At 61.5% G+C, this 24543-nt stretch overlaps 1 protein-coding gene and 1 long non-coding RNA gene across 3 annotated transcripts in view; one reads left to right on the top strand and one right to left on the bottom strand.

Moving 5' to 3' along the window:
* The window catches only part of Wnt7b (Wnt family member 7B), a 29849-nt gene extending 7071 nt beyond the window's left edge, over positions 1-22778 (top strand). Inside the window, exons 1-4 of one of the 2 annotated variants that reach the window (XM_023702584.1) lie at positions 634-732; positions 7055-7281; positions 17512-17783; positions 22171-22778. In XM_023702584.1, the coding sequence (XP_023558352.1) occupies positions 7185-7281; positions 17512-17783; positions 22171-22650 (849 nt within the window). In that variant the 5' untranslated portion in view covers positions 634-732; positions 7055-7184 and the 3' untranslated portion in view covers positions 22651-22778. Of the gene's footprint in view, positions 1-633; positions 733-7054; positions 7282-17511; positions 17784-22170 lie in introns of those variants that run through there. The other variant, XM_004642402.2, reaches the window with a different exon arrangement.
* A 95-nt stretch (positions 22779-22873) lies between these two features.
* LOC111812949 lies at positions 22874-24325 on the bottom strand. The gene is made up of 2 exons (XR_002818314.1): positions 23560-24325; positions 22874-23529 (listed from the first exon to the last, which is right to left on the bottom strand). It is a non-coding gene; the product is annotated as an uncharacterized LOC111812949 (long non-coding RNA).
* Positions 24326-24543: the final 218 nt, after the last annotated feature.

Genomic DNA, 24543 nt, shown 5'->3' with positions numbered 1-24543 from the left:
TCTTGGCCACCCAGCTTGCAGGATGCCCCTGCATCCTGGGATCTGGCACCTTGGGAACAAGATCGGGCAGAGGGTTGTCCTTCCCGTCTGGCCCTGGCCAGTGTGTGGCACAGTGCGTGGCACCTCTGAGGCCACAGTCCTTATCTGAACCATGGGAAGCAATGGGAGTGGGCAGGGCAGGGCCTGGACATGGGCACCGCAGCCACAGGATCCCGGCACATGCCAGGTGGGAGGGCAGCTCAGAGGAGTGCCCCAGTGGCTTCTTCGGAGGAGTGCAGGCTGGACCTGCAGCCTCGCATGGGTGCCAGATGGGCAGAGCCTGGGTGTACGCAGAGGATGGTGTCTGCATGCTGTTAGGGACCTGGGTGGTACTGAGGCCAGACGTCAGTGTCCTGACTGACATTTGGGGGTCCCCAGGATGGGTTGAGGCTCTGATTCCACTTCTGGCCCCGCCCAGAGCCCTGCTTGCCTCCTGCTTTCTCACTGGTGGGGTCTGGTGCCAGGCCAGGAATGCAGGCTATGCCGGGGAGGCTGGGAGGGCGCCGTTCCCCTCTCCTCCCAGAATGCTTAGCAGGGCAGTAGCCGAAGAGAACATGGCCAGCGGGACACATGGTGAGGGTGCCAGGGCCCACTCTGCCCACCTCTCAGCCAAGCCCAGAGTGTCTGCACTGATCAGAGCCAGGAGCTGGGACCTCACTCCCTCCTTGGGCATCCTCAGCCCTCATGGCGCAGGTGGGAAACTGAGGCTGGGGAGAGGCTGGGAGAGGTGTCAGCCTGTAGCCTGTTCCCACCTGGCCCCTTGAGCAGCTCCTGTGGGCACGGGGTAGGGGCTTCATGGGGAGCACCCAGGGCGGCACCATGGGGCTGTCCCTCCCTTCCTTGGGTGCAGGCCCTGTGTAGGGCCCTCTTTGCCCCTGGCATTGCCCTTGATAGCTTCCTCTGGCCAGAGACCGTCAGATGGCCAGGGCCAGGCTGGGGCCAGCCCCATTGCCTATATCCCCAGGGCCTCACCTCTCCCTATCTCTGCAGAAGAACAGCTTAGGGTGGCCCTGGGGTGCAGGACAGTCCCACAAAGCCTGGAGAGGGGAAAGGAGCTGATACGGGCAGGAGCAGAACAGGCACAGGAGGTCCCAGGGCCCTTCATGTGCAGCTGTGGGGACACTGCTGGGCCCTCTTTGCCCCTGGCATTGCCCTTGACAGCTTCCTCTGGCCAGAGCAGCAATGCATGGCCGTGGCCGGCATGGAACCTCTAAGGGCAGCGGGCAGCCTGCAGTGGGTGGCTCAGGGCGTCTGGGGAAGGCATTCCCCTCCTCATTTGATAGGCAAGGGCACCGAGGCCAGGACCCTGCTGTCCCCAGAGCCAGACCAGAAACACCAGCCTGTTAGTGGCTGGAAGCTTCCTGCACCCCCTGCCTGCCTGAGGGAGGAGCCTGGGATGCCCTGTGGGTGAGGGGGCCCAGTGGCACCTTCCCAGGTATTTTTGGAGTTGCCTCCTGGGTGAGGGGACCCAGGCCTGACTCCCTGGCTGATCACAGATAATTCGAACATTCTTCAAATGTTTTGCCCGAGGATGCCCAAGAAGGAAGACTTGCTGAGCGCCCGGGGGCCAGGAGCACAGGTTAGAGGAGAGGGGGCAGCAGGGCTGCTGGGGAGCACTGCGTACTCTGGCCTGGGTGAGAGCCAGCTCCAAGGCTGTCCTTGGGGCTGTAAGGGTGCTGGGCAATGTTGGGGTTCCAACGTTGGAAGCAGGGTCAGCTGTACCCTGGTAGCCTTTGGATGGGGCCGGGGGCGGGGGCGGGCACGTGGAGTCCTGAGACCCTAGAGCTGGATAGTAGGTGGCCTTGGGGGAGGCATCTCTGTGGTAGAGGTCTAGCCTGGGGGTGGGGCAGAGGCAGGGTTTTGGGGCTGTGGGTACAGTGGTGGCAAGGGGGCATTCATGACACAGGTCCCAGAGATGGCCCAGGGGTGACCCAGCCAGGGCTTGGGCAGGACCAGGGATGACAGCTGCCTTAGAGGGGCAGGACAGGGCAGGGCCAGGCAGCCCAAAGGCCTGATAATCTTTCTCAGGAGGTGCCTGCTGCTGCGGGGTGGGAGGGCAATGTACATCCTCAGTGCCCCTCCCCCTGGGTGGAGTTGGCACCATGAGTTCTGTGCTGTGAGCTCACGGGACCCGGGTCTGCCTGTTTCTAGCTGTGAGGCCTCAGGCTCCACTCATAACCTCCCTGTGCCTCAGTTTCTTCCTCAGTAAAATGGGAGTGGGACCAGCCCATTGTGTCATAGAGCTGTGGGCAGGGGTGTGTGTTGGAGGCATCCCCATGTTACCTGGGGGCGTCCTTGACCCTCTGGGCCTCAGCCTGGGGGCTAGTCTGGACCTGTGCTCTCTGGACGCAGGGGGGCCAGCTGCGCCTGGTCGGCACCAAAGCCGTGGTTCTGAAGTCAGCCTGAACCAGTTCTGATGGGTTCTTCCCTGCCCCAGGTCTCAGACTAGGGTCTCCATTCCCAAGAGAGATAAGTGCCCACAACACCTGCGCACCAGCCAGGCCCTGAGCTGCACCCTCCCCCAGGGCAGCACCGCTGTCCCCATGAGGCCTGACCTTGGGCGCTGGCGGGGCGTGCTCCTTCTACCTCAGGGGCCCGGGTCTAGAGCCACCTGTCTTGTCCTGGTCCTGCAGTAAGCGGGGCACCCCAACCCCAGACCTCGCCCGGCAGACAGAAGCCTGACCATCACTGTTTGCTCTGGGGGAGTGGTGTAGGTGGCTTCAGCCCCTCCTGGGTGTGGCCTGGGCCCTAGCCCCACCATGCACCTGCGTCAAAGCTCAGGGACCAACTGCAGAGACAATAAAATCGGTACCAAGGGGGCCGGGGAGATAGCTCAGTGGAATAAGTGCTTTCTGGCAAGCACAAGGTCCTGAGTTTGATCCCTGGTACCACCAAAAAACAAAAGCAAAAAAACCTGGTACCGAAATTCCACCAGCGTGGGAAGGGAGGCTCAGTTGGGAAGCCTGGTAGCTCCAGAGTCTGGGCAGGAGTAGGGGTGGAGCCCAAGCCCTGCCAGCCTGCTAGCACTTTGTCACCAGCCCTGCCCTGTGACACACCTTGTCCCTGACCCTCAGACACTGTGGGGGGTGGCCCCTTGTGAGGACAGCCAGCCTCCTGTGGGTCCCTAGGGCAACAGATGCCTTTGGGTTGGCCCTGTTTGGGATGGGCTCCCCGGGGCTCCTGGAGAAGGTCCAGTTCCTAAACAGACCCTGGCTCTCTGAGGGCAGAGGGCAGGAACCCATGCGCATCACTCCCCCACCCCGGGGTCCCTGCCGGATGAAGGAAGGAGTGATGGAGCCCCTCTGAGAGGGAGCTTGCACCCCGCCCTGTAACAGGACGGGACCTCTTCTCGGACCTCTTTCTGCAGCCCTGGGCCGGGCCAGGTGAGGAAAGCGTCCAGACTCGTAGCTGGGCCCACTCCTGTGGAATTCTGCCTGAGCTCTGGGGCACCTGCACAGTGCAGGGGACAAGCCCAGAGCCGAACTTTCCACGGAAAAAGCCAGCAACCCCCGCCCCCGCCCAGCTCCTCCTAGCTCACAGGCGACCTGGCCGCCCTGCTGGGGCCCTGCTAAGGTGCCCGGGGTGTGGCCTCTGAGCACAGTTCTTACCTGGGTGCAGGAGTGTCATCCTGGAGCAGCCAGGACAGGTGTGGGGTGGCTAGGACATCACCATGAATGGATGGATGGATGGATGGATGGATGGATGGATGGATGGATGGATGGATGGATGAATTGGATTCAAGCCCATCCTGAGAATAAAGAGCAGATAGCACACCCCTGTAACCCCAGCATTCTGGGAAGCTGAGGCAGGAAGACTGCAGGTCTCAATTCACCTTGGACGATTTTGGGACCTTGCCTCAAAACGGAAACATGTGAAAAGAGAAGGCCTTGGGTTGAATTCCAAGCACAAAACACACAAAACAAAAAACAAAGCAAGTGGGTCTTGTCCCTGCTCTGGCCTGGCTCTGGGCTCACCGGCAGGAGCTTGGGGCAGCCCCTGCCCTCTGTGTACCCCTCTCCACCCTCAACCCCGCACTCGAAGTTTCGGGTGCAGTGCAGCCCGTATGGACTAAAGACGGAGGAGCGTTTACACCTGAGTGGGAAAGCCCCCCTCAGAGGGACATAGCTCACGTGATTTCTGAATTCTGGCCGTATCTGACAATGTGTTGGTCCCTGCTGCTCCTCTGCACCTTTGCCTCCTGGCTGGCTCCTGGGAGCTGGCACTAGGTCCTCCACCCTGAAGCCCTGCACACCCCGGTCCCTCCCCACCAGGTACAGGAGGCCTGGGTATTGCCATAGTTTTTAAACACCAGGTAGAGGCACATAGGACAGAGTGTTAGCTCATATCCTTGTGCGCAGCTGTCTTTTCTCAGAACAATTCTATCGTGCTGGGTAGAAACAACACCACTGCCACCCAGCTCTGGGCGCCCACTACTCGGTCTTTGGTCTCCCTGGAGTTGCCTTTCCATAGAACAAGACAATGTGTGGTCTCATGTTTGGCTTCTTTTACTCAATGAAGTTTTTTTGTTTTGTTTCGTTTTGTTTTAGTATAGGGTGCAGAGTCTCACTATGCAGCTCGGACTCGCAGTGATCCTCCTGTTTTCAACCTCCCCAGCGCTGGGACTACAGGCATGTGCCACCATGCCCAGACTCAGTGGCTGGCTCAGGGCACCCTGGGGTGGGGCTGGTGAAGCATGTGTTGCTGGAGATTGAACCCCGGTCCCTGTGCTTGCCTAAGCAGGCATTTAGTCTGCTGAGCTATCTCACTGACTCTTCAGTGTAATGATTTTTTACTTCCTCCTACATGACAGCATGATTCTGTACCTTGCTTCTTTTCATGGCCAAGTAATATTCCACTATGTCAGTATACCATATATCTGTTGCTCCTCTAGTAGTGGATCTTTGGGTTATTTGTACTGGTTGGCTGATGTGAGTTGTGCTGTCAACCACTGTGTACACATTTTTTGTGTGTCTTCACTTCCTTCATATGTCTACCAAGAAGAGGAATTGCTAGCTATGTTCAGTGCTTGGCAAACTGTGGGCCACGGCAGCCATGTGTGCCATACCCCACCTGCCGTGGGAAAGGCTGTTCCTCCACATCCTCACTGACACGCTATTTTCCAGCTCTCTTGTTTTCAATTGTACCAGTCCCAGTGGGTGCTTTGTTTGTCTGCAGTACTGAGGATTGAACCCAGGTCCTTTATAACAAGCTCCATCCCCGACTCTATGTTTTGAGACAGCGTCTGTATAAGTTAAGTTACCCAACTTAGGCTCTAGCTTGCAGTCCTGCTTTTAGCCTCCCAGTGTTCGGGGGCACAAGTGTGCTTTCCCCAGGGCAGTGTGAGGCTGTCCTCGCAGCCACTTGTGGGTCCTCCCCTGGGAAATGTCTCCACGTCCCTTTCCGCAGGAGTTCGGCTCCGTCACTCTCTGTGCTCGCTGTCCCTCGGTCCTGGCCAGACCCTACCTGCTGAGCTCCTTTCCCTGCAGGAAGTGGGGGTTCTTTAGGTCCCGGCCCCAGATCCAAGCGGCTGTGCCCCACGGTGGTGGCTGGTGCCCGGCTAGGTTCCCATCCGGCTCATGTCTCGGGCCGCTGGGCCTCTGAGCATCTACAGTTACTTTGGGTTGAATTCTCCGGATTCCAGCCCGGTCCCAGCCCCGCCTGCCTGATACCCTTTCCTCCACCCGTTGTGCGGGCTTCAGACCCGGGGGGTCTCTGTCGGCTTAGCAGAGGGCGGGCGGCTGGGGATTGAGTATCGCCCGGCTGCGGCACGTGCTGGGGACTCAGGCCACACGGGGGCTGTGCAGCTGCCTGCAGCGTGCGGCACCCTGGAAAAACACTGCCTGGCTTCTCGGAGGCAGCAGGGGCCCTGGGGCTGGACGACAGCTAAGGGGGCTCTGCGGGCCACGCTCCAAGCAGCTCGGGTCGGCCTCCCACTGGCCCTTCCCTTCTCCTTCCTTGATGTCCTTCTCTGGGTGCTTGAAACCAAGCAGTTGATGAAGGGCTGTGGTAAGTAGCTGGCAGCCATGCCCAGAAAGCCAAAGAATGACCGCATGGCCCAGCTGTTCCACTGCCTGCTCTGTGCTGGAAAGATGCCCCCCGGACCCAATGGGGGCCGAAATCACACGTGCATGCTCGAAGTGGCGCAGGAACCACCCGGGCTCTAGAATAGTACTCGGCCCCAAAAAGGAAGAGGGCGCGGGCACGGGCATGGGTGCGGGGTGCACGCACTTTGGCAGCGTTCCAGGACCACGTGTTGTGAGAATCCACACACCGCATCCAGTCCGTGGGAACACGATGGCATGGATTACCAGTTCCCAATGGCTGAGAGAGGAGGAGAGTGTGGGGAGAGACTGCCGATGGGTCCGGAGGTGCTCTTTGGGGGGATGAAAATGTCTTGGAGCTTGGTAGAAGCGGTGCTTGCTCAACCCTGAGCGGCACGAAGTGCCACGGAGCTGTATAGCTTAAACTGGTTAGTGTTATGTTATGTGAATTTTGCCTCATTAGAAAAACAAACAAACAATCGGGCTGATAATAGCTCCAGTTCAGGGTGAGCTTGGCAAGTGCCTTCCTGCCTGCGAGTTGCTCGAGTTGCTCGTTGCTATTACAAAGGTGCCCTCCAGGTACCTCTGGGAGGACTCCCCATTGCCAGGTGCCACCTGCCATGCCCAGTGCACAGTAGGTGCATGGCGGACATCACCCTTGCTTTCTCCTGCATCTACCGGGCATCCAGATGCATGAAGGCAATGCCCGGGGCCAGTCCCTTAGGCGGGCAGCCTTTCCCCTGGGTTGGCTGTGATCCAGTGCTGGACATGGATGCCTCAGATACCCATTTTGCAGATGTGGAAGCTGAGGCTCGGGCCTTCCAGAGTTCACACAAGAGCTAAGGCTGGAGTCAGTGCCAGGGTGAGGGGACCAGCTGCTGGCTCACTTTGCAGTCTGCCCCGCCAGGCACCACAGGGGAGGGTGCTGCCTGCCTGCCCAGCCTCATGCCTGTCTCTTCTCCTTGCCTCTGCAGAGCACTGTCGTCCGTGGTGGCCCTGGGAGCCAACATCATATGCAACAAGATTCCTGGCCTGGCCCCGCGGCAGCGCGCCATCTGCCAGAGCCGGCCCGATGCCATCATCGTGATAGGGGAGGGGGCACAGATGGGCATCAACGAGTGCCAGTACCAGTTCCGCTTTGGCCGCTGGAACTGCTCCGCCCTTGGCGAGAAGACTGTCTTTGGGCAAGAGCTCCGAGTAGGTAAGGGTGCCTCTAGGCCGCGGGCCGGCTGGCCAAAGGGCAGAAGCTGGTGCCCGCCTTCCTGCCATGTTGCTGTCTTGGTTCCGTGCCACTGGCCTTGCCCAGGCCTGACCATGGGGCCCCCAGCGGGACTCTGCAGGGACTAGGCCCTGGACTCCGCCCCGTGTGGACAGGGAGACCCCACACATATGCAGCTGGCCCAGGCTCTGGGCCACGGGGCAGGGGACTCCATCCGGTGGGCGCAAGAGCCTGGCAGCTGGGGTCGGGGCAGGGTCTGGCATGTCTCAGGTGCCCAGCAGCCACGTAGACCCAGGTGTTGCGGTCGCCAGGCCTCCACTCCTGACCTGGGAGGAGGACAGCTGGCCTGATGAGGCCCGGGAATGGCTCTAGGAGGAGGAAGTGATGTCCTGCCCAGGGTGGGAGGTGTTCCAGGCGCTGGCCCAGGGCAGGTGGCGAGCAGGGCCCCTACCATGCTGTGCCAAGTGAGGGTGGCAGTCTGTGCCCATGGCCCAGTCCTGGGGTCCTCATGGCTGCCCTCTGTTCTCACATCCGGGACGCTGACCTCACCACGCCTGCTCACAGACAAGGAAACTGAGGCCCAGGAAGGGTCCTCCCTGAGAGCACCTGGAGTAGCTTAGAGGACACACGGGACTTCTGTTGCTTGCCACAACTCAATATGCTGTGTGACCTCAGGTACAACCCCAGGCAGCTCTGGGCCGCAGTTTCTCATCTGGGTCCCCGCAGCCCCTCCCCTCCCCTGCAGGCATATGTGCTCAGTAAACTGTTGCAGGAGGCCCAAGGGAGGGGCAGCAGGGATTTGCCTGCCCAGAGGCTGTCAGAGGGTCAGTTGGGGGTGACCACTGCCAGGCTTGCAGGTGCCCAGCCTGCAGGCACAACATGACCTTCCAATCCTAGGAGCCTGGGCCACGGAGCAGGGCCACAGCTGCCGGGACAGAGGCCAGCACCCAGCTCTGCGGGGCTGGGAATGCAGCGTGGGGCTGGGGTGGCACCAGAGAAAGCCCCTGCGGGCCCCTTTGCGGTAAGCAGCTGTGGGTGGCACCTGGTGCAGCCAGGAGGGCGGCCCCGCCCCATCCCCCAGGCTCTGCCACCCAAGTGCAGCTCCAGCCTGCCAGGTGCCAGCTGGGTGCCTGCTCTGCACTGGTGCCCACCTGCGTGCCTGGCCCCTCCTGTTCCCCCACTCCCACGTGGGGAAACTGAGGCCTGACGTCACTCCTACCACTTGAAGGGGAGCTTTCTGGTCTTCCTCGCTGTATGACAGTCACTTTGCACGTGGGCAAAGGGGTGGTGGCTGGGGACCCCAGACACCTGCCCTGGCCACCACCACTCTGCCCATGTGCCCCAGCACCCAGTGAATGCGTGGCCCCACGCTTTGTCCCTGTTGGGCCATGCAGCTGCTGGCCTGCTCCTGGTGCCCCAGGTAATCTGAGCATCAGCCTGGTGGCTCAGGACCTGTGGTGGAGCTGGGGGGTACCATTGTGTCCCCAAGGCACTGACAGGAGGAAGTGACACAGTGCTTGCATGGGGGTGCTCTCTGCTCCCTGCCCCAGGCCCCAGCCTCTGTGCCACCCCTGCCTGTTCCCCTGGTCCCACCCAGGGCCACCTGCAGGGCCCCACTGCTCTCGTGCCACTCTGCTATCTCTGCAGTCTTGCCTGCGCCTGGCCTGACCTGCCAGGGATCCCCCCTCCAGCATGCCCTGCCCCTTCCCTGCTTGCCCAGTGACCCCAGAAGCTGTCAGCTGTAGGGCTCAGCATCTGCTGCTTTATCCACCACGCCAGGGTCATCACCCCTGCTGAAGCTGCCCCTGCCCCTGCCCCTGCCCCTGGCGGGCCTTCTCTGGTCCCTTTCTGCCAGCCCCACCAGCCCGTTACTAGGTTAAGCAGAAGCTGTACCATGTCCCCTGCTTGCTCTAGAAGCTGCGGTAGCTTCCTACTTCTCTTGGATGAAGTTAATGCCTTCCCACACCTAATCCCTCCCGGCCCCTCCTCCCATCCCCTGTGCTCCACCACTCGGGTCACCACTTCTCACCACATCCTGGGGCTTCATCTTCCCCAGATCCTTAGGTCCAGCCTCTTGGGCCTGCCTACACCTTGCACCAGGCAGTCTTGCTGACCCCCAGGCTGGTCCCCCACTCGTCCCTCCTGTCCCAGGAGGACATAGCTAGCTGCTGGCGATCATGGGTAGTGAGGTGGCCTACATCAGAGGTATTCTGGGTGCTGTGCATGGACGGGAGCCTGGACATGAGCTGGCAGGGCACCAGGGCACAGGTGGGAGTGGCCGCTCACGTGTGCTCATTAATGATTGTCCTCAAGAGGGGGATAGTCCCTGCAGACCTTGCCTGTGACCTTGGACCAGCCCTAATCTCGAGTGCAGAAGGGAACCCCTGACTGGTAACCAACCCCTGTGCACAGCTCGTACACCTGTGCAGAGGCCCTCGCACCTCCAGGTTCTTCCCTCTGGGTAGATCTGTCCACGAGGACCGTATGCCAGCCTTGCCTGGAGCCTGTGGTGCCGGTGCGCTGGGCCTCCCTGAGCTCACGTAGTCCCCTTGTGCCTGGCAGCTTCCCTTAGGCTGCACAAGCCCAGGCCAGGCTATGCCCATGTGTGGCCTGGCCGCACCTGGCTGCCAGGGAGGGGGAGCACTGCCCATCATGTGCCAGCCTTGAACATGACCAAGCATAGGGGCCACCCTAATCCTGGCTCACGTGAGTGGCCTGTGGCCACCGAGCTGCAGCTGTCACCGCTGCTGTTGCTCTGTGGGTAAGCTCCTCACGGGCCTTCCCGTACTTCCTGTCCCAGCGGGGCTCAGCCATGGCCTTGCTGTGTGCCACATTGGCCTAGGCCAGCTGGTGCAGCCCAGGTGTCAGGGACGAAGGCCTTGGGGACAGAGGGCAGCTCCTAGGTATGTGCTCTTGCTGCCCCGGTAGGGCTTTGCAGACTAGGCCCCGGGGAGGCTGGCATTATCCCCAGGAAGGACTGGGCGGCTCTGTCCCCTCTGTGGCCACGGCCAAGGTTGGCTGGGAGCATTGAGGTCTCATGTGTGACCCAAGCGTGGGCAGTGTGAGACCACAGCAGGCTTTGGGCGCAGACGCAGTCCTGATCACTGACTGGAGCAAGGCCCTGCTCACCCAGCCAGGCTGTGGGGACGCTGGATTGCTCCCAGGATGGCATCCTGAGTAAGAGCAGGGACAGGGCACAGGCCACCTGGCAGCTGCTTCCTGGGGGCAGTGCAGGGTTGGAGGGCAGTGCCCTGGCATCGCTGCGGTCCTTCAACCTGCATGCACTGAGTACCAGGGCCACGTGGGGCCAGGGCTGTACCCAGGATGCCTGGCTGAATGGATGGGAGGCTGGGGATGGGGCCTCAAGGTGACCCTGCCCCCAGACCTACAGGCCACGCCCCCATCAGCAGGCCCTGTCCCTGGTCCACAGGCCTTGTATCCCCATGTCACCCTGTTCTTCCCCTGTGAGCTCCATCTCCCCCAAGACATTCCTAGGCCCAGGATCTCGGCATCCGGGACATGCTGTGCATTTGGGGTTCGAAGGTCAGTCACAGACTCCCTGCAGACCAAGGCAGCAAGCCCGCTGCAGGCTCTTGAGGAGGTAGGGACAGGCGGGGTGGGGGACCCTCCTAGAGGTGTCGCTGAAACTTGAAGCACAACAGCCCTGACCTGTGTGCCCTCTGCTCCCAGACTACTGGGCCCTCGAAGGTCACCATGAGCAGAGGGGAGAGCCCAGCTGGGCCAGTTTCCAGTTTCCCGCTCCTCCTGTTTGACCTTGGGCACAGCCTGTTGACCTGGGCCTGCGAGGCTGAGGCTAGGTTCCTCAATTCGTTTTCAGGAAGGGGCCGTTCCACACGGCCAGCAAGCTCCACACAGGAGCCTGGAGCTGGGGGCCAGGGCTCTGCACATTGGGCCGCTAGGGCAGGACAAAAGTTGGAGGGTCCCTGGAGGGGCAGGGCCAGCTGGTTCAACTCTGGCCATCTTTAGGGTCCATACCATAGCCCAGGGACAAGTGTCACTGGCTTTAGGTTCTATTATTTGCATGTTATAGACTTAGAGAAGGCCCTAGAGGGGCTGAGCCCGACCATACTCAGCTGGAGATGTGGGTGCCCAGTCCCGTGGAGTCCAGGCCCGGGGAAGAACAGGCTCTCGCATTACCATGGACGGGCATGGGGGTGTTTCGTCACCAGCCCTGGTGAGTGAAGAACCCAGGGCTGCCTGGGGCACAGCTGCGGCTCGCCTGGTCCCCTCATTCTGGGGCCCACCTCACCCTCCCGCTCTGGGCCTGGCTGGCTGGCACAGGACCACAGGGGACAGCGCGCATGCGGCCGCCCGGGTCGGAACAAAGGCCTGGGGCATGCGGGCGCCGGCGTGTTAGGACCTGGTGCAGCTTCGCAGGGCTGTTTATGCTGAGGATGGGAAGAGCTTAGCACGGAGCCTCTGACTCAGCTGGGCCGGGCGGGCGGGGCTGGGTGGGGCTGGGAGATGGGGCGGGACAGAGATTGGCGGAGACTCCCCGAGAGGGGCAGCACAAGCGGTGACCTTGCCTGCACAGGTACACGCTTACACGTGGGCACATGCATGCATGCAGGTGTGCATGCACTTACATAGGCACATAGCCACACATGCACTTTCACATGTGTATACACGTGCACATAGACACACCTACACACACACACCGACACACACTGACATACCAGGCCTCGAGAGAGGCCTGCGCTGGGTACAGGGAGGCAGCAATCTCCGTGCGCGTGCAGTGGCCGTGCCGAGCACGGACTGCAGCTTCTGCTCACCTGGGCAGGAGCAGGAGTGGTGTCAGGGAGATCCCGACAGGCCCCTGGGGCTGAGCGGGGCCTGCAGGGAGCTCTGGGGCACAATGCAGCTGCACACAGAGCCGAGACCCGGCTGGCCTGAGCACGCCACACTCCCCTGTCCCCAGCCCCTGCCTCACACCAGGCCTGATCGGAGCCTCCAACTTCCAGTCCAGTGCCACAGCCTGAACACTGGCTGGTACTAGCTTGACCAGGTGACATCAGGGTGTGGCCTGGGATGTCCCGTGAGAATCTTGGGGACCTGGGGGGCTGGGCTGGCTGGGGCTCAGGCTGGCCGGTGAGTCTGGCCAGCCTGCCTCCTGTTTCAGAGATTTTGAAGGAAGCCCAGGTACCTCCTGCATGCCACCTAGGGAAACTGAGGCCCAGGTGTGGAGGGCTGGGCCAAGGCCCCGCAGCTCGGGCTCTGTTCTGTCTGGGGTCAGGTGAGGGCTGGAGCTGTCTCGCCAGTGCCAGCCTGCCTTCCTGTCCTGGGCGCCCAAAGCCGTCAGAAGCCGCCAGAAGCCAGGCTCACCCCGTTTCCCCAGAGGTGGCCTTCGGCACGCTCCTCAAGGGCACAGCCGCTTTACCTGGGGCTGCCCCTGGGGCAGCATCCCAGCTCCCACCTGGTAGGGCCCCCACGGTGGCTTTTTTTATTTTTCTTGTAGAACCAGGGATTGAACTCAGACCCTTGCACTTGCCAGGCAAGCGCTTATTCTACTGAGCCATCTCCCCGGCCCACACCCCATGGTGGCTTTCTGTGGGACCCTTAGACCTCAGCTGGAGCGAGCAGCACTCTCCAAGGTGCCTCCGCTCCATGATCCCACAGTGTTCCCTGAGGATAGTCACATGGCTGCTCCTTGGGGGACAGGCCGCTCTTGGCTCAGTTGCCCAGAGGCCTTATGTTGCTGTCCCTTCTTCCAGGATCTCTGTTCCCTGGAAGGTCGCTCCCTTTGTGAGCCCTGCTAGCCATGCTGTGGAGTCGCGTCTTCAGCACCCTCCTTCCTAGCAGAGCCCTCACTGCTCATGGTCCACGCCAGTTCCTCCAGCACCCCTGCTGGCTGGCCCCTCCACTCCCTGCATGGGAGCCCCATGATCCACACCCCATAGGCTGCAGCCTGTTGGTCCTGCCTTTGGGGTGGGCTGGGCTCCCCGGGGTGCCTGGGACGTGTGACTGGGCAGGCCGAGTGAGAGAGGACTCGGGCTGCATGCTGGGTCCTGGTGGGTGCCCCTGTCTGGGCAGCAGTGGGCTCAGCGTGGAAGCGGGGCTGCAGGTGGCCGTGTGTGACCACGGCCCCTTCCCTGCCTCAGCTGGGCCTGGGCCCCTGTTCATGAGGTGGGGGCCTGTTTCATACTGATGTGGCCACTGTGAGGGACCCCTGTGAAGTCACGGGATGCCACACAGCTCAGAGAGCACACAGCCTCTGGCTGCTGCCCACCCTCCATGGCTGTTGTACGCCCGAGACTTGTTCGGCTCCTGCCGCAATCTCATTCACTTACTGATTGCGGGGCTAGAGGTGGAGCCCGGGCTTTTGCACACTGACCCGCATTCCCTGCTCCCTCCGCCATGTTTTTGGAAATTGGGCCTTGCTAATTTTCTTGAGTTGCTCGAGTTAGGCATGAACTTGAAATCCTCCTGCCTCAGTCTCCTAGAGTGGAAGGCACCTGCTATCAATTTTATAACAGTCATCCCTTCCTCAAAAAACTAAAGCCCACAAACGTATGCCTCCAGGTGCAGTGCATGCACCTGTAATCCCTGCGCTCCGGGAGGCTAAGTTGGGAGGACAGCAGGTTGTAGCCCAGCCCGGGCGGCTTATTGATGTGGTGAGACCCTGCCTCAGAATGAAGAATTTAAGAAAAGGCTGGATTTGTAGCCCAGGGTTTAGTCTCTAGTACCCTCGAAAGGAAGAGAAGGAGGGAGATAAAGAAGGGAGGGGAAAGAAACAAAAGAAGAAAAGGAACAAAGGAAGCTAGTTACGGGCTGTAAGGACGAGGCCTTTCGTGTCACCTCCTTTGCTCACTGTGGCGGTCTCAAGGCCTGGCTGGGCCCCAGTGTGTATCCATCTCTCTCAAGCAGAGTCTTTTCTTGTCCACTCACCCAGGTGCATTCCTGGGTTGTCACAGAGTGCCCGCCATGAGCGTGTGTGCGCCGGGCTTTGGGCGATGCCTCCACACCCCAGTGCCGCCCCTCCAGGTGGCTCCCTGCCCACCGTGATAACCCTGAGCCCCGTTGGAAGCATGCCGCGCTCCTGCACTGTGGTGGCCCCTTCCACACCCATCAGCCACACGTGGGGCCCAATCCCCCAGGCCTCCCCAGCACTGGCTGTTGTTGGTCTTTTATTTTCACCGTCCTCTGGGTGGAGAAGAAGCAGTCTCTGTAGAGTGGATCTGCGTGACCTTGATGGTTGATGACACATCTTCTGGAGAATGTGCAGGTGCACATGTGCCCCATGAAGACGCAGGCATTGCCCTGTGAGCTGAGGCTTGGGCCAGCCCGCCTCTGGGACAGGTGTCCTTGCCACATTACAGAAACTACCTTCATTCCTTGGCAGAGACACGGGGACACAGAAAGCCCCCGTGGCCGGTGCAGTGTCACACAGCTGGCAGTCTTAGCTTGGCACCTCACCCTCATCTCTTGGTCCCAGAAGGCCACACCTGGATCCCCTGGCATGCCAGACCCTGCTCCCCATGCCCAGAGCCTCCGGCTGACCTGGGCCATGTGCTGCCATCTCTGGTCCCCAGGCTCCTGGTGGGAGGCAGGAGCAGCACCAGACCACCCGCAAGGCCTTCCCCAGCCTCAGCTTTCCAGTCCTGTGCATCGTTCTGAGAGGGTCCAGGGGCTGTGGCCTCCCCAGTGGAGCGAGCAGATGTGAACTCCAGTCAGTCTTTAATCCTCTCTTGAGTGAGTGGGGTGGTCTCTGTGGACACGACCGTGTCCCAGGCAGCTTTGCACAGTGGCTGAGGACAGCCAGAAGGGACAGCGGTCTGTTCTGACCACTCTGCCACTCGCAGAGGAGGGCCTGGGTCTGCATAACTTACGCAAAGGGCTGAGCTGGGTGGTCCCCAGTGGCCGCTGCTGCTTCACATCCAGCCTTCTGTGGAATATGAGTGTTGGGGTACAATGGACAAGGCCGCGGGTGGCCCCATGGGACACTGCCTCACATCCAGTTCCCCAGCTGGCCCCAGCAGCATGCATCCTCTTTGCTGTTAGCTCTGCTCTCGGGCCCAGGCAGGTGGGGCTGCCAGCCTTGTCGGGCACCATGCGTGGCTCTGAGAGGACTGTGGTCTGCCGGGGCACAGCGGGAGAGACCCACATGTGGCGCACCTTCCCCAGCCCAGGCCCTGAGGACCCTTCCGTCCTAGGGCCCACATGCCGACCCCTGCCTGCACAAGTCCGGAGAGGGTCAGGTCCTGAGGAACCACAGCCCCAGTCAGCATTCAGCAGGGATGTGGGTGCAGCGGGCGCTGTGTGGCTGACTCACCCTTTTCCCAGTTGCCCTGGGCTATAGCTGCGGTGCTGGCCCAGGAACCCTCTTCCCAGCACACCTGCAGGGGCCACAGAGCTCAGGTGACAGCAGCTGCCTGGAGCTGGTCCCCTCTGGCCTCAAGGCTCAGCATTCCTACCTGTGTGATGGATCTGCTAGCCCTATCTGGGTTGCCATGGAGATGGTAAGGGCCCGGGAATGCGCCCAGCCCAGCTCTGCCAGGTCAGGGGTCAAAGCCCACATGGATATCAGTACTCTGGAAGAGGGTCACCTGCCAAGACGAGTACTTGGAGGTGTGTGGGGGGGAATAGGGGGCTCAGTTGTGTCCAGAGCCTGGGCCCCAGGAACACAGGCAGAGACCACCACTGTTGCCCAGGGTGGGCAGGAGGAGGCCAGGGGCTCCTGGGCTACGGGGAGTGGAGGTTGAGCACAGAGGGGTCACACAAGCCTCGAGACCACTCTCAGAGGCCGTGGGAGCTATTGCTGACTGCAGAGTGAAGTTTGAGGCCCAAGACTGCCTGCAGTTGGGGCATGGGATCAGGTGTTCTAAATCTAAGCACTGAGAGCCAGGTGCGGAGGTGCTCGCCTGTGAGCCCAGCACGTGCAGGCTGAGGCGGGGGATCGCTTCCAGATTGAGGCCAGCCTGAACTGCATACCAAGACACTGTCTCAAAAAAGAAAACATCTAAGTGCCTTAGAGAGAGCACAGTGGGGGAATGGGGGCCCCCAGCAGGGCCCAGGGGGGCTCTGCCCCAGTCCACACCCAGGCTTCATGTGGTGAGCTTCGGAGTCCTCGGCCCATCTGTAAAATGGGGCAGCAGCTCCTCCCAGGTACGAGGATCCCGAGACACTGCACGCTGCGCATGCTGTGTGCCAAGCACCTGCACGCCATGGGCGGGGGCCACGCCCTGCACAGTCCTGGGTGCCCCTTGACTGTCCTCACCTGATTTCAGTCTGTTCACTCCCGACTCCAGGCAGGTGGGGCAGGGGCTGGGCTCCTTAAGTCCAAAGCGAAGAGGAGTTAGTGGGAGGGGCGGGTGGTGAGTAATGTTGAGTGAGTAAGCCTGCATCTCAGGACGGGATGGGAGCTGGGCCCTGGGCCTGCCTGGCCGGTCCCCTCCTGTCTGAGGTCACAGGGCCACACAGGAGCTGCGTTTCCAACCCAGTGGCTTCCAGGGACACAAAGCCAGGCCCTCAGCTCTTTTTGAGGCTTCTTAAGCTTTGAATTGCAGCCTGGGTGCAAATCCTGCTTCAGTCACTCATGCCTGTGCCTCAGTCTCCTCATCTGTGAAATGAGGCAATGACCAGGCCTGTGCCCTCCGCTGCTCACGAGGGCCTGTGGAAGCAAAGGGAGAGCACAGGTGTGGAGTAGGGGCTGCTCTCTGGCTCCATGAGCTGCTTCTCAAGAGTGCAAACTCCAGTGAGGCTCAGTGGTGCATACCTGTCTTGCCAGCACAGTGGGAGGCTGAGGCAGGAAAACTACAAGTTCAAATCCAGCCTGGGCAATTTAGCAAGACCCTACTTCAACATAAAGAAATAAAAAGTTTGGGGATGTAGCTCAGTGTAAAGGCCTTGGGTCCAACCCCAGTACCACACACAGAAAATGTAGGAGTTCAAAATCCAGAGTGTGGCCGCTCCCGTGGCCGCTCCCGTGGCCGCTCCCGTGGCCGCTCCTGGAGCCTGCGCTGGGCTTACACAACTTCAGGCGGTGGATTGTGGAGATAAGACTGGCCAGCATGGGGCGGAGAGGATGAAGAAATCAGAGCTGGGTCGTCTGGCGGAGGGCCCTCGGGGTCCCAGCGGGCACTGAGGGGGACGAATGAGGAGGATACCTTTCTGGCGGGGCGTCTGGGAGGCTGCCTGGAGGGGGAGGCACTGGCCTGGGCGCGGGCCTCAGCACTCGCGCCTCTCCGCCCGCAGGGAGCCGCGAGGCCGCCTTCACCTACGCCATCACTGCGGCCGGCGTGGCGCATGCTGTCACGGCAGCCTGCAGCCAGGGTAACCTGAGCAACTGCGGCTGCGACCGGGAGAAGCAGGGCTACTACAACCAGGCCGAGGGCTGGAAGTGGGGTGGCTGCTCCGCTGACGTGCGCTACGGCATTGACTTCTCCCGCCGCTTTGTGGACGCCCGCGAAATCAAGAAGAACGCGCGGAGGCTCATGAACCTGCACAACAACGAGGCCGGCCGCAAGGTAGGTGGAGGGGGGTGCCGACCCTGACCCGGATGCCCCTGGTACCTGTGGGGACTTCCCGGAGGACGAAGCCTTCCTTCCTTCCTTCCTTCCGGGACTCAGGCTGTCCTGGGGAGAGGCAGGAGTGGCCCAGGACTAGCTGTGCGAGAGGGACAGAGGCTGCGGGAGGGGCAGGGAGGCCTGGGGGTCGCGGAGGGAATTCAGCCCGAACACACTGGGGAAGAAGTCAGGGCGAGCCCGCTGCCGCAGCCGCTGGGAGATGAGGGCCCCAGATACCAGACTGGGAGGAGCGGCCACCAGGCGGCAAGATGGCCCGAGATAGGGCGGCCAGCAGAGCGGAACACCTCGGGGTTTGGCTCCCCTCGGGTGTGGGGCATGAGGGGCTTCTTGGGCCTGAGCAGACTGCTCGCCTGAAGGACCCCTCGGCCCCAGGGCCAGTGGCCGGCCCGCTCGCTCATTCATCCAGCAAACACTCCCTGCCCTTTCTGGAGCCAGGCACTAGGCAGAGAGAAGGCCACCAAGGCCCCAGCTGTGGGGGCTGGGCCCTCAGGAGGGGCTGGGGTCACACCCAGGATCAAGTGGCCCCTGGGGCCTGGGGAGGGCTCCGCTTCCTGGACTGGGGTTTTGGGGCTGGGGCCTTGTAGGACGCACAGAGTAGGGGCCAGGAGGGACGAGAACCAGCCGGTGTTTAGGGCCAGTGGGAGACTGGAGGGGCAGGCTCTGAAGGGAGTCGGAGTCACACAGGCCGAGGTTTACCTTGATATGCAATGTCCTGTGGCAGGTGACTTTAAGTTATGGTCACGTAAGTGAATGCATAAATGGAGACTGAATGATGACATTGGGCCTCCTGGGGCTCGCAGACAGCAGGGGGAAGAAGAAGGTCTCCTGCCTCGGCAGCTGGCAGGCATCCTGGAGGGCTTCTCGGAGGAGGCCGACTGAATCCTCCTGGAATCCGGTGTCGGTCAGCTGTCTTGGCTCCGAGATAACATGCCTAACAGACACGACCGCAAGGGATAACTGGTTTAATTTGGCTCACAGCTTCGGAGAGCGCAGTCCAGGGTGAGCTGGCTATGGCAGGCACACTGTAGTGGAAGGCACTGTGGAGGCCCGCCGGGGGAGGAGGCTCCAGGGAGGTGGCCTTGCTGCACCCAGCAGCACCGGGCCCTCGTGGCAAGGTCTGGGCAGCCTGCCTCCGTGACTACCGTGTGGCTTCCCTGACTCTTGTCTCTCTCCCCTGTCTAGACTTAGGACCTGCGTCTAGGATGGTCACGTCATCTTGCTTACTGTAGTGTTGCCGCAAAGGCCCTGCTCCTGGTATGGCCACCTTCTGAGGTGCCCAGGGATGTGAAGGGGGCCCTGGCTAACCCTCCTCACTGGTCCTGCGGACTGCAGTCCCTGGTGGGGTTGAGTCGGAGCGGCCAAGCCACACAGCACAGCCTCGGCCCCTGCAGCCCCTCCCAGGCACCGTCACGGGCTGGGCTGGGCTCTAACGAGCGACAGGGTCTCCTCTGGTCCCCTGAGGTGATGCTGGCTGCTCAGCCCCGGTGTGAGGCCCCCAGAGTAGGGCAATAGGCAGGTGGAGGCCTGGTGGGTGGTGGCTGCAGCTTCGTCCCTCCACAGTGACTTGGGAAGGCAGGAGGGGTCCACAGGAAGTCCTGGGGTGATGCAGGGTGCGCTGGACCCCCGTCACTGCTGTCACAGGCTGGATCCTGGTGCTGACAAGGACAGCTGCTCAGGAGCTGGGGGCCAGCCCAGGACAGCCTGCTGCATGAGTGCCTCCTCCTGGGCCCGCACACCACTGTCTCCTAGGACAGCGTGGTGGCCTGGGGTTGAGGAGCAGTGCCAGCGTGGGCAGTGATCAGCTTGCCCTTAGTGCAGGAAACACAGGCCTGCACACCTCCCGGGGGCCTCAGGCCATCCCCAGCTGTGGCCGGCGGGGCACTGGACGGCAGGCCCTGCCCAAGGACTTCGGTCGCCAGCCTTGTTGAAGCTGAGCCCTGCTCCTGACCCAGCCACACCCTCATCCTGGCGCCCACACAGCACTGACTGCAGCCAGAATCCCCAGTCGGTACCTCGCAGGGGACCTTGGTCAGGGAAGGGGCCCTGCATCGGCTCCTGGCTCCTGTGGTCCCTGGAACACAAGGGCCATCCATCTTGGTGCCCTGAGGTGCCGGCTGGCCTGGCGCCACTGCCACCATGATGGCGAGGGTGCTGCGGGAGGAAGTGGCACATTCTTGAGCCCTGTGATCACTTCCCGTAGGCTGCGGCCCGACCCAGCCAAGCGAGGCTTTCGTCCTGCTGTGCGAACTCCTGCCCAGTAGGCTTTATCCACCTCTGTCACCAGCCAGTGGCTGGGCCTGCCTGTGCCCAGGTGAACACAAGGGAGGACACAGGCGAGCCGCCTGGACTTCGTGGGAACCGGGAGATGGGATGGGGCAAGAGGAAACAGAGGGTGTAGGAGCTGGCCAAGAGCAAGGCTAGAGGCTAAGGTGGGGACACCAGGTGGCAGTTGGATGCTGACCACTGGCCTGGACGCCACCCAGATCCTGGCAGCCTGAGCAGAGGGGACCCCAAGGGGCCCAGTTTGGCCAGTTCCTGGACATCACTGTCCTGAGGGGCAACCGTGGCAGGACAGGCAACAAGGGTGGGAAGGGCAGAGGTCCGGGGCCACTATCACAAACCCCTTTTAGCTCCCATCCTAGCCTGCCATCCCTGTCGAGTGCTCCCCCAGCCTATTCCTCCTCCTCCTCCTCCTCCTTCTCCTCCTCCTCTTCCTCCTCCTCCTCCCCAGCCAACCCAGGAAGGGCAGCAGTCTCTTCCTGCTCATCCCTCCTGGCCCCAGTACAAATGCTCAGAGCAGTCTGCCCAGGCTCCAGACCCCAGCCCCGGTCCACACAACTTACAGCTCTGGAGCATGGGCGCTCCCTGCCTGAGCCCGTGTCGACCGACCCCTTTCCTCTTGGTGATCTAACAGGCTCCTACTCATCCATCCTTACCTGCCTTAGGCATGGCCTCCTCCAGGAAGCCACCTGCTAGGCACTGCTATCTCCTCGTGTTTCCCACACGGGCTGTGAGCCCAGGGCTCCCTCTGCCATCTCTCACGCAGCCGGGCTAGGAATGGTGCTAGGGCAGTGGTGTTTCTGCGCATTGTCTGCATCCCTCCTGTCTTTCACTTTCTCATCCATTCCCTTGCTGGGGGGTTTCTTGTCTGGGTCAGAGCTGGGGACAGACAGAGGGTACCCCGACAGTGGGTTCTGGCCTCAGGGTCGGGGGCCCAAGCCCCTGTGGCGCTCCGCTCAGGGAGCCCTGACAGCTGACAAATGGCCCCTGGGCAGTGGTGGGGCGGCAGCTAATGATTCCCCATCTTCACTCAGGCCCGGCTGGCGCGGCCCTTTCGATCCGGGTAAATGAGTACCTGGGGTCAGGGCTGGCTCTGGGAATTAGCCTTCCGGGGCTGCCAGAGAGGTCCAAGGAAAACACAAGGCTACACCCACCCTTGTGGAGCCAGGGAGAAAGACTAACAACCAGCTGCCCAGGGCCCCTGTGACCTGGGCCTCCATCTCGCCCTGGGCTCAGCCAGCCCCAGGGACCACCGGCACCCAGCAAGGAATGAGTGTCAAGCTTTGACTGCATGGGCAGCCCTGTGTTGGGCACAGGGGGTGTGGGGAGAGAGGGACGGGAGGGGCACCCACGCTCGCCAGGTGCCTGCTAACTGGCGCCTCTGCATGGGCTCCCCACCTGCCAGCCCTGGGCCTGCAGCGAGATTAGCCCTCCCAAGCCTTGCTTTTCTCACCAGGGCTCTGCCCTTGAGCGGAGCTCTGTGTGCAGCTGTGAATGCTTTTTTAAAAGTTTTTTTAAAAATTTATCACACCAAAAAACACATTGCCAGGAATGCCCCTCGAAACAGCCCCCTGGAGTTGAGCACACTCGTCCCGTTGCCCTGGCCACATCCTGCAGCAGCTCCGGAGCCCTCTTTTCTGAGGGTCTTCAGTCGTACTGCTGTGGCCGCCTCGGTGTCCTGAATCCATTCAAAACGTTTTGCTTTTGTGGTCATTTGGCTTTGGAGGGGAGCCGGAAGTTGCACAGCGTCAGATCCAGTGAGTAAGGCTGGTGCTCACACTTTTGTGTTGGTCTTTAATAAGTTATTTGAAGATGGAACATTCCCCATATACGTTGGTGGTACCACCCAGTCGCTAAAGGTACATCTGGCTCCCTTGTGCCCCTCGCTGTGTCCCGTGCACGGGGACTAAGCTGCCCTTTGCACTGTGCATAGATGAGAGGCTAGGGCTGAGATGGGGGGACATTTGTCTGTGGGTGCACAGTACAGGGGGACCTGGGGGACCCCGGGGACAGGCCTCCCCGCTGAGCAGGGCTGTGTCACCTGCAGGTCCTGGAGGGCCGCATGAAGCTGGAGTGCAAGTGCCACGGCGTGTCGGGCTCGTGCACCACCAAGACGTGCTGGACCACGCTGCCCAAGTTCCGCGAGGTGGGCCACCTGCTGAAGGAGAAGTACAGCGCAGCGGTGCAGGTGGAGGTGGTGCGGGCCAGCCGGCTGCGGCAGCCCACCTTCCTGCGCATCAAGCAGCTGCGCAGCTACCAGAAGCCCATGGAGACGGACCTGGTATACATCGAGAAGTCACCCAACTACTGTGAGGAGGACGCGGCGACGGGCAGCGTGGGCACGCAGGGCCGGCTGTGCAACCGCACCTCGCCGGGCGCCGACGGCTGCGACACCATGTGCTGTGGCCGCGGCTACAACACGCACCAGTACACGAAGGTCTGGCAGTGCAACTGCAAGTTCCACTGGTGCTGCTACGTGAAGTGCAACACCTGCAGCGAGCGCACCGAGGTCTTCACCTGCAAGTGAGGGTGCTGGCACGCAGCACGCGCCCACGGCCCCTGGCGTCCCGGGTCCACGGCCCGGGGTCCGACGGGAGCCGGCAGCGAACCCTGAGGGTGCCCCCGTGCCTGGGCCACAGACTCCGAGGGTCCCCTCCCTGCCTGGTGGCTGGACAGCAAGGCCACACTCACGATGGATCCCCGCCCCTGGGGCAGTGTGGACGGAGGTTGAGGAGGTTATTTATGCTTTCTTAGCATCAGAAGAGGATTCTCTACACTAACAAATGCGTAGCCAGTCCTAATCCACGCTCCGTACCCACCCAGCCCCCGTGCCCCTCTCCTGTCTCCTCCTGTCCTATCCCCACCACCCCTGCAGGTCCCAGGTGTCAGGGATCAGAAGGGGAGGAACTCAGAGGACAGCCCAGCTTCCCTCCCTTTTGGAAATCATATCATAAAAATCAAAATGTCACTTGTGCCAGGTTCCAGGAGTGTCCAGTCCCCTTCCTAGTCCTTCACGTTCCTGAATGGGCACTGGCCTGGCACCTGCAGTTTACAGAGTCTGTCCCACCCCAGAGCCAGCCTGACTTCTGGGATAGTAGGGCTGGGCTGAGGTACGGACAGGAGTGCTGGCTCCACTTGACAGATGGGCATACTGAGGCCCAGCAGGGCCTGAGCAAGGACTTGCCAGAGACCCTTCTGCTGTGAGTGGGTGCTCCTACCTTAGTCCCTGGCCAGCCCACCCTGAAGATGCCCAGCAGCCCCCACCTGGGAGGTCTGGCTACTCCCTTCCCAACCATAGCCTCAGGGGAGGCACACCCTCTAGGTGCCATCAAGGTTCCCGGAGCCCCGTCTAGGTCCTTCTGGTTGACCCAAGTGCCAGAAAAACTGGCAGGCAGGGAGGGGACAGCTGCCGGGCCTACCAGCAGTCTAGGGACACCTGCTGTCCAGACATCTCCCCAAGTGGCGCAGGCCTGTCTCTCCCGGTCACTGTCTCCCAGAACCTTGATGATGGGAATGGAATGGGAGCCTGGCTCAGGCCGGGGTCTGCCCTTTCAGGGCCCCTGCTCTGCTCCTAGGAGACAGACATTGAGGGTAGGGTCTGCCCAAGGTGGTTGAATGGCTCTAAGCCACCCCCACCGATCTTTGTGCCCCCAGTGTCCCCAGCAGCCTGAACATTGGCCCAGGGCAAGTGACCCCCGTGGGTTTGCTGACCCCATGTCCAGCCCACACCTGACAACTCCGGGAAACCCCGAGCCTCTGGGCTGCTGTGAATGCCCCCCCTTACCTAGCCCCAGGACACCCCGAGTCCACAGGCCGGCGTCCTCTGCTGAGGAGCCTGGGTAACTTATACTGTTATATAACGTCCAGATGTCTATAGTGTCTTTTAAGTTATTGTGACCTACACTGGGTTCCGGAGGGCAGGGTCATGGCTGTGGCCAGGGCCCCCGCCAGGCTCCTCCTTCTGCTTGAAATGGACCCTTGGGGCCGACGCCACAAGGCCCTTGCACTGTGCCTGGGCCACCTACCACCCAGCCGAGCCCACTGTTCCTCAAGGGGTCGACGCTGGGGGTGGGAGGCAGTGTGGCCCAGGCAGGCACTGGTGGCCTGGGCCACACACAGGGCCTGTAAGTGCCCATTTCTGACGGCTGTGCTGCTGGCCTCTCCTGAAGGGGAGCGCTTGGTCCCAATAAAAGCTGAAAATGGAGCAGTGAGCATTGTGTGTCGCCTCAGGTGTCCTCACCCCACCTCCTTTCTTCCCCCATCCCTGCCCCAGACACCTGCCCAGGCCTGGGTTGGTCCCCTCAAGTCTACTGGCCTCTGGGTGCCCAGGGCTGCCTGGACATTGGTGCAGTAGTGGGTCAGGCAGGTCTGTGCTTTTGCCCCCCGCCCAGGTACAGACTGGGCCCAGCCTGCTGGTCTA

Source organism: Octodon degus, unplaced genomic scaffold (genome assembly GCF_000260255.1).
Source record: "Octodon degus isolate 3935 unplaced genomic scaffold, OctDeg1.0 scaffold00153, whole genome shotgun sequence".
In the NCBI taxonomy this organism is placed as follows: domain Eukaryota; kingdom Metazoa; phylum Chordata; class Mammalia; order Rodentia; family Octodontidae; genus Octodon; species Octodon degus.
This window is presented reverse-complemented; position numbering and strand designations above follow the sequence as displayed.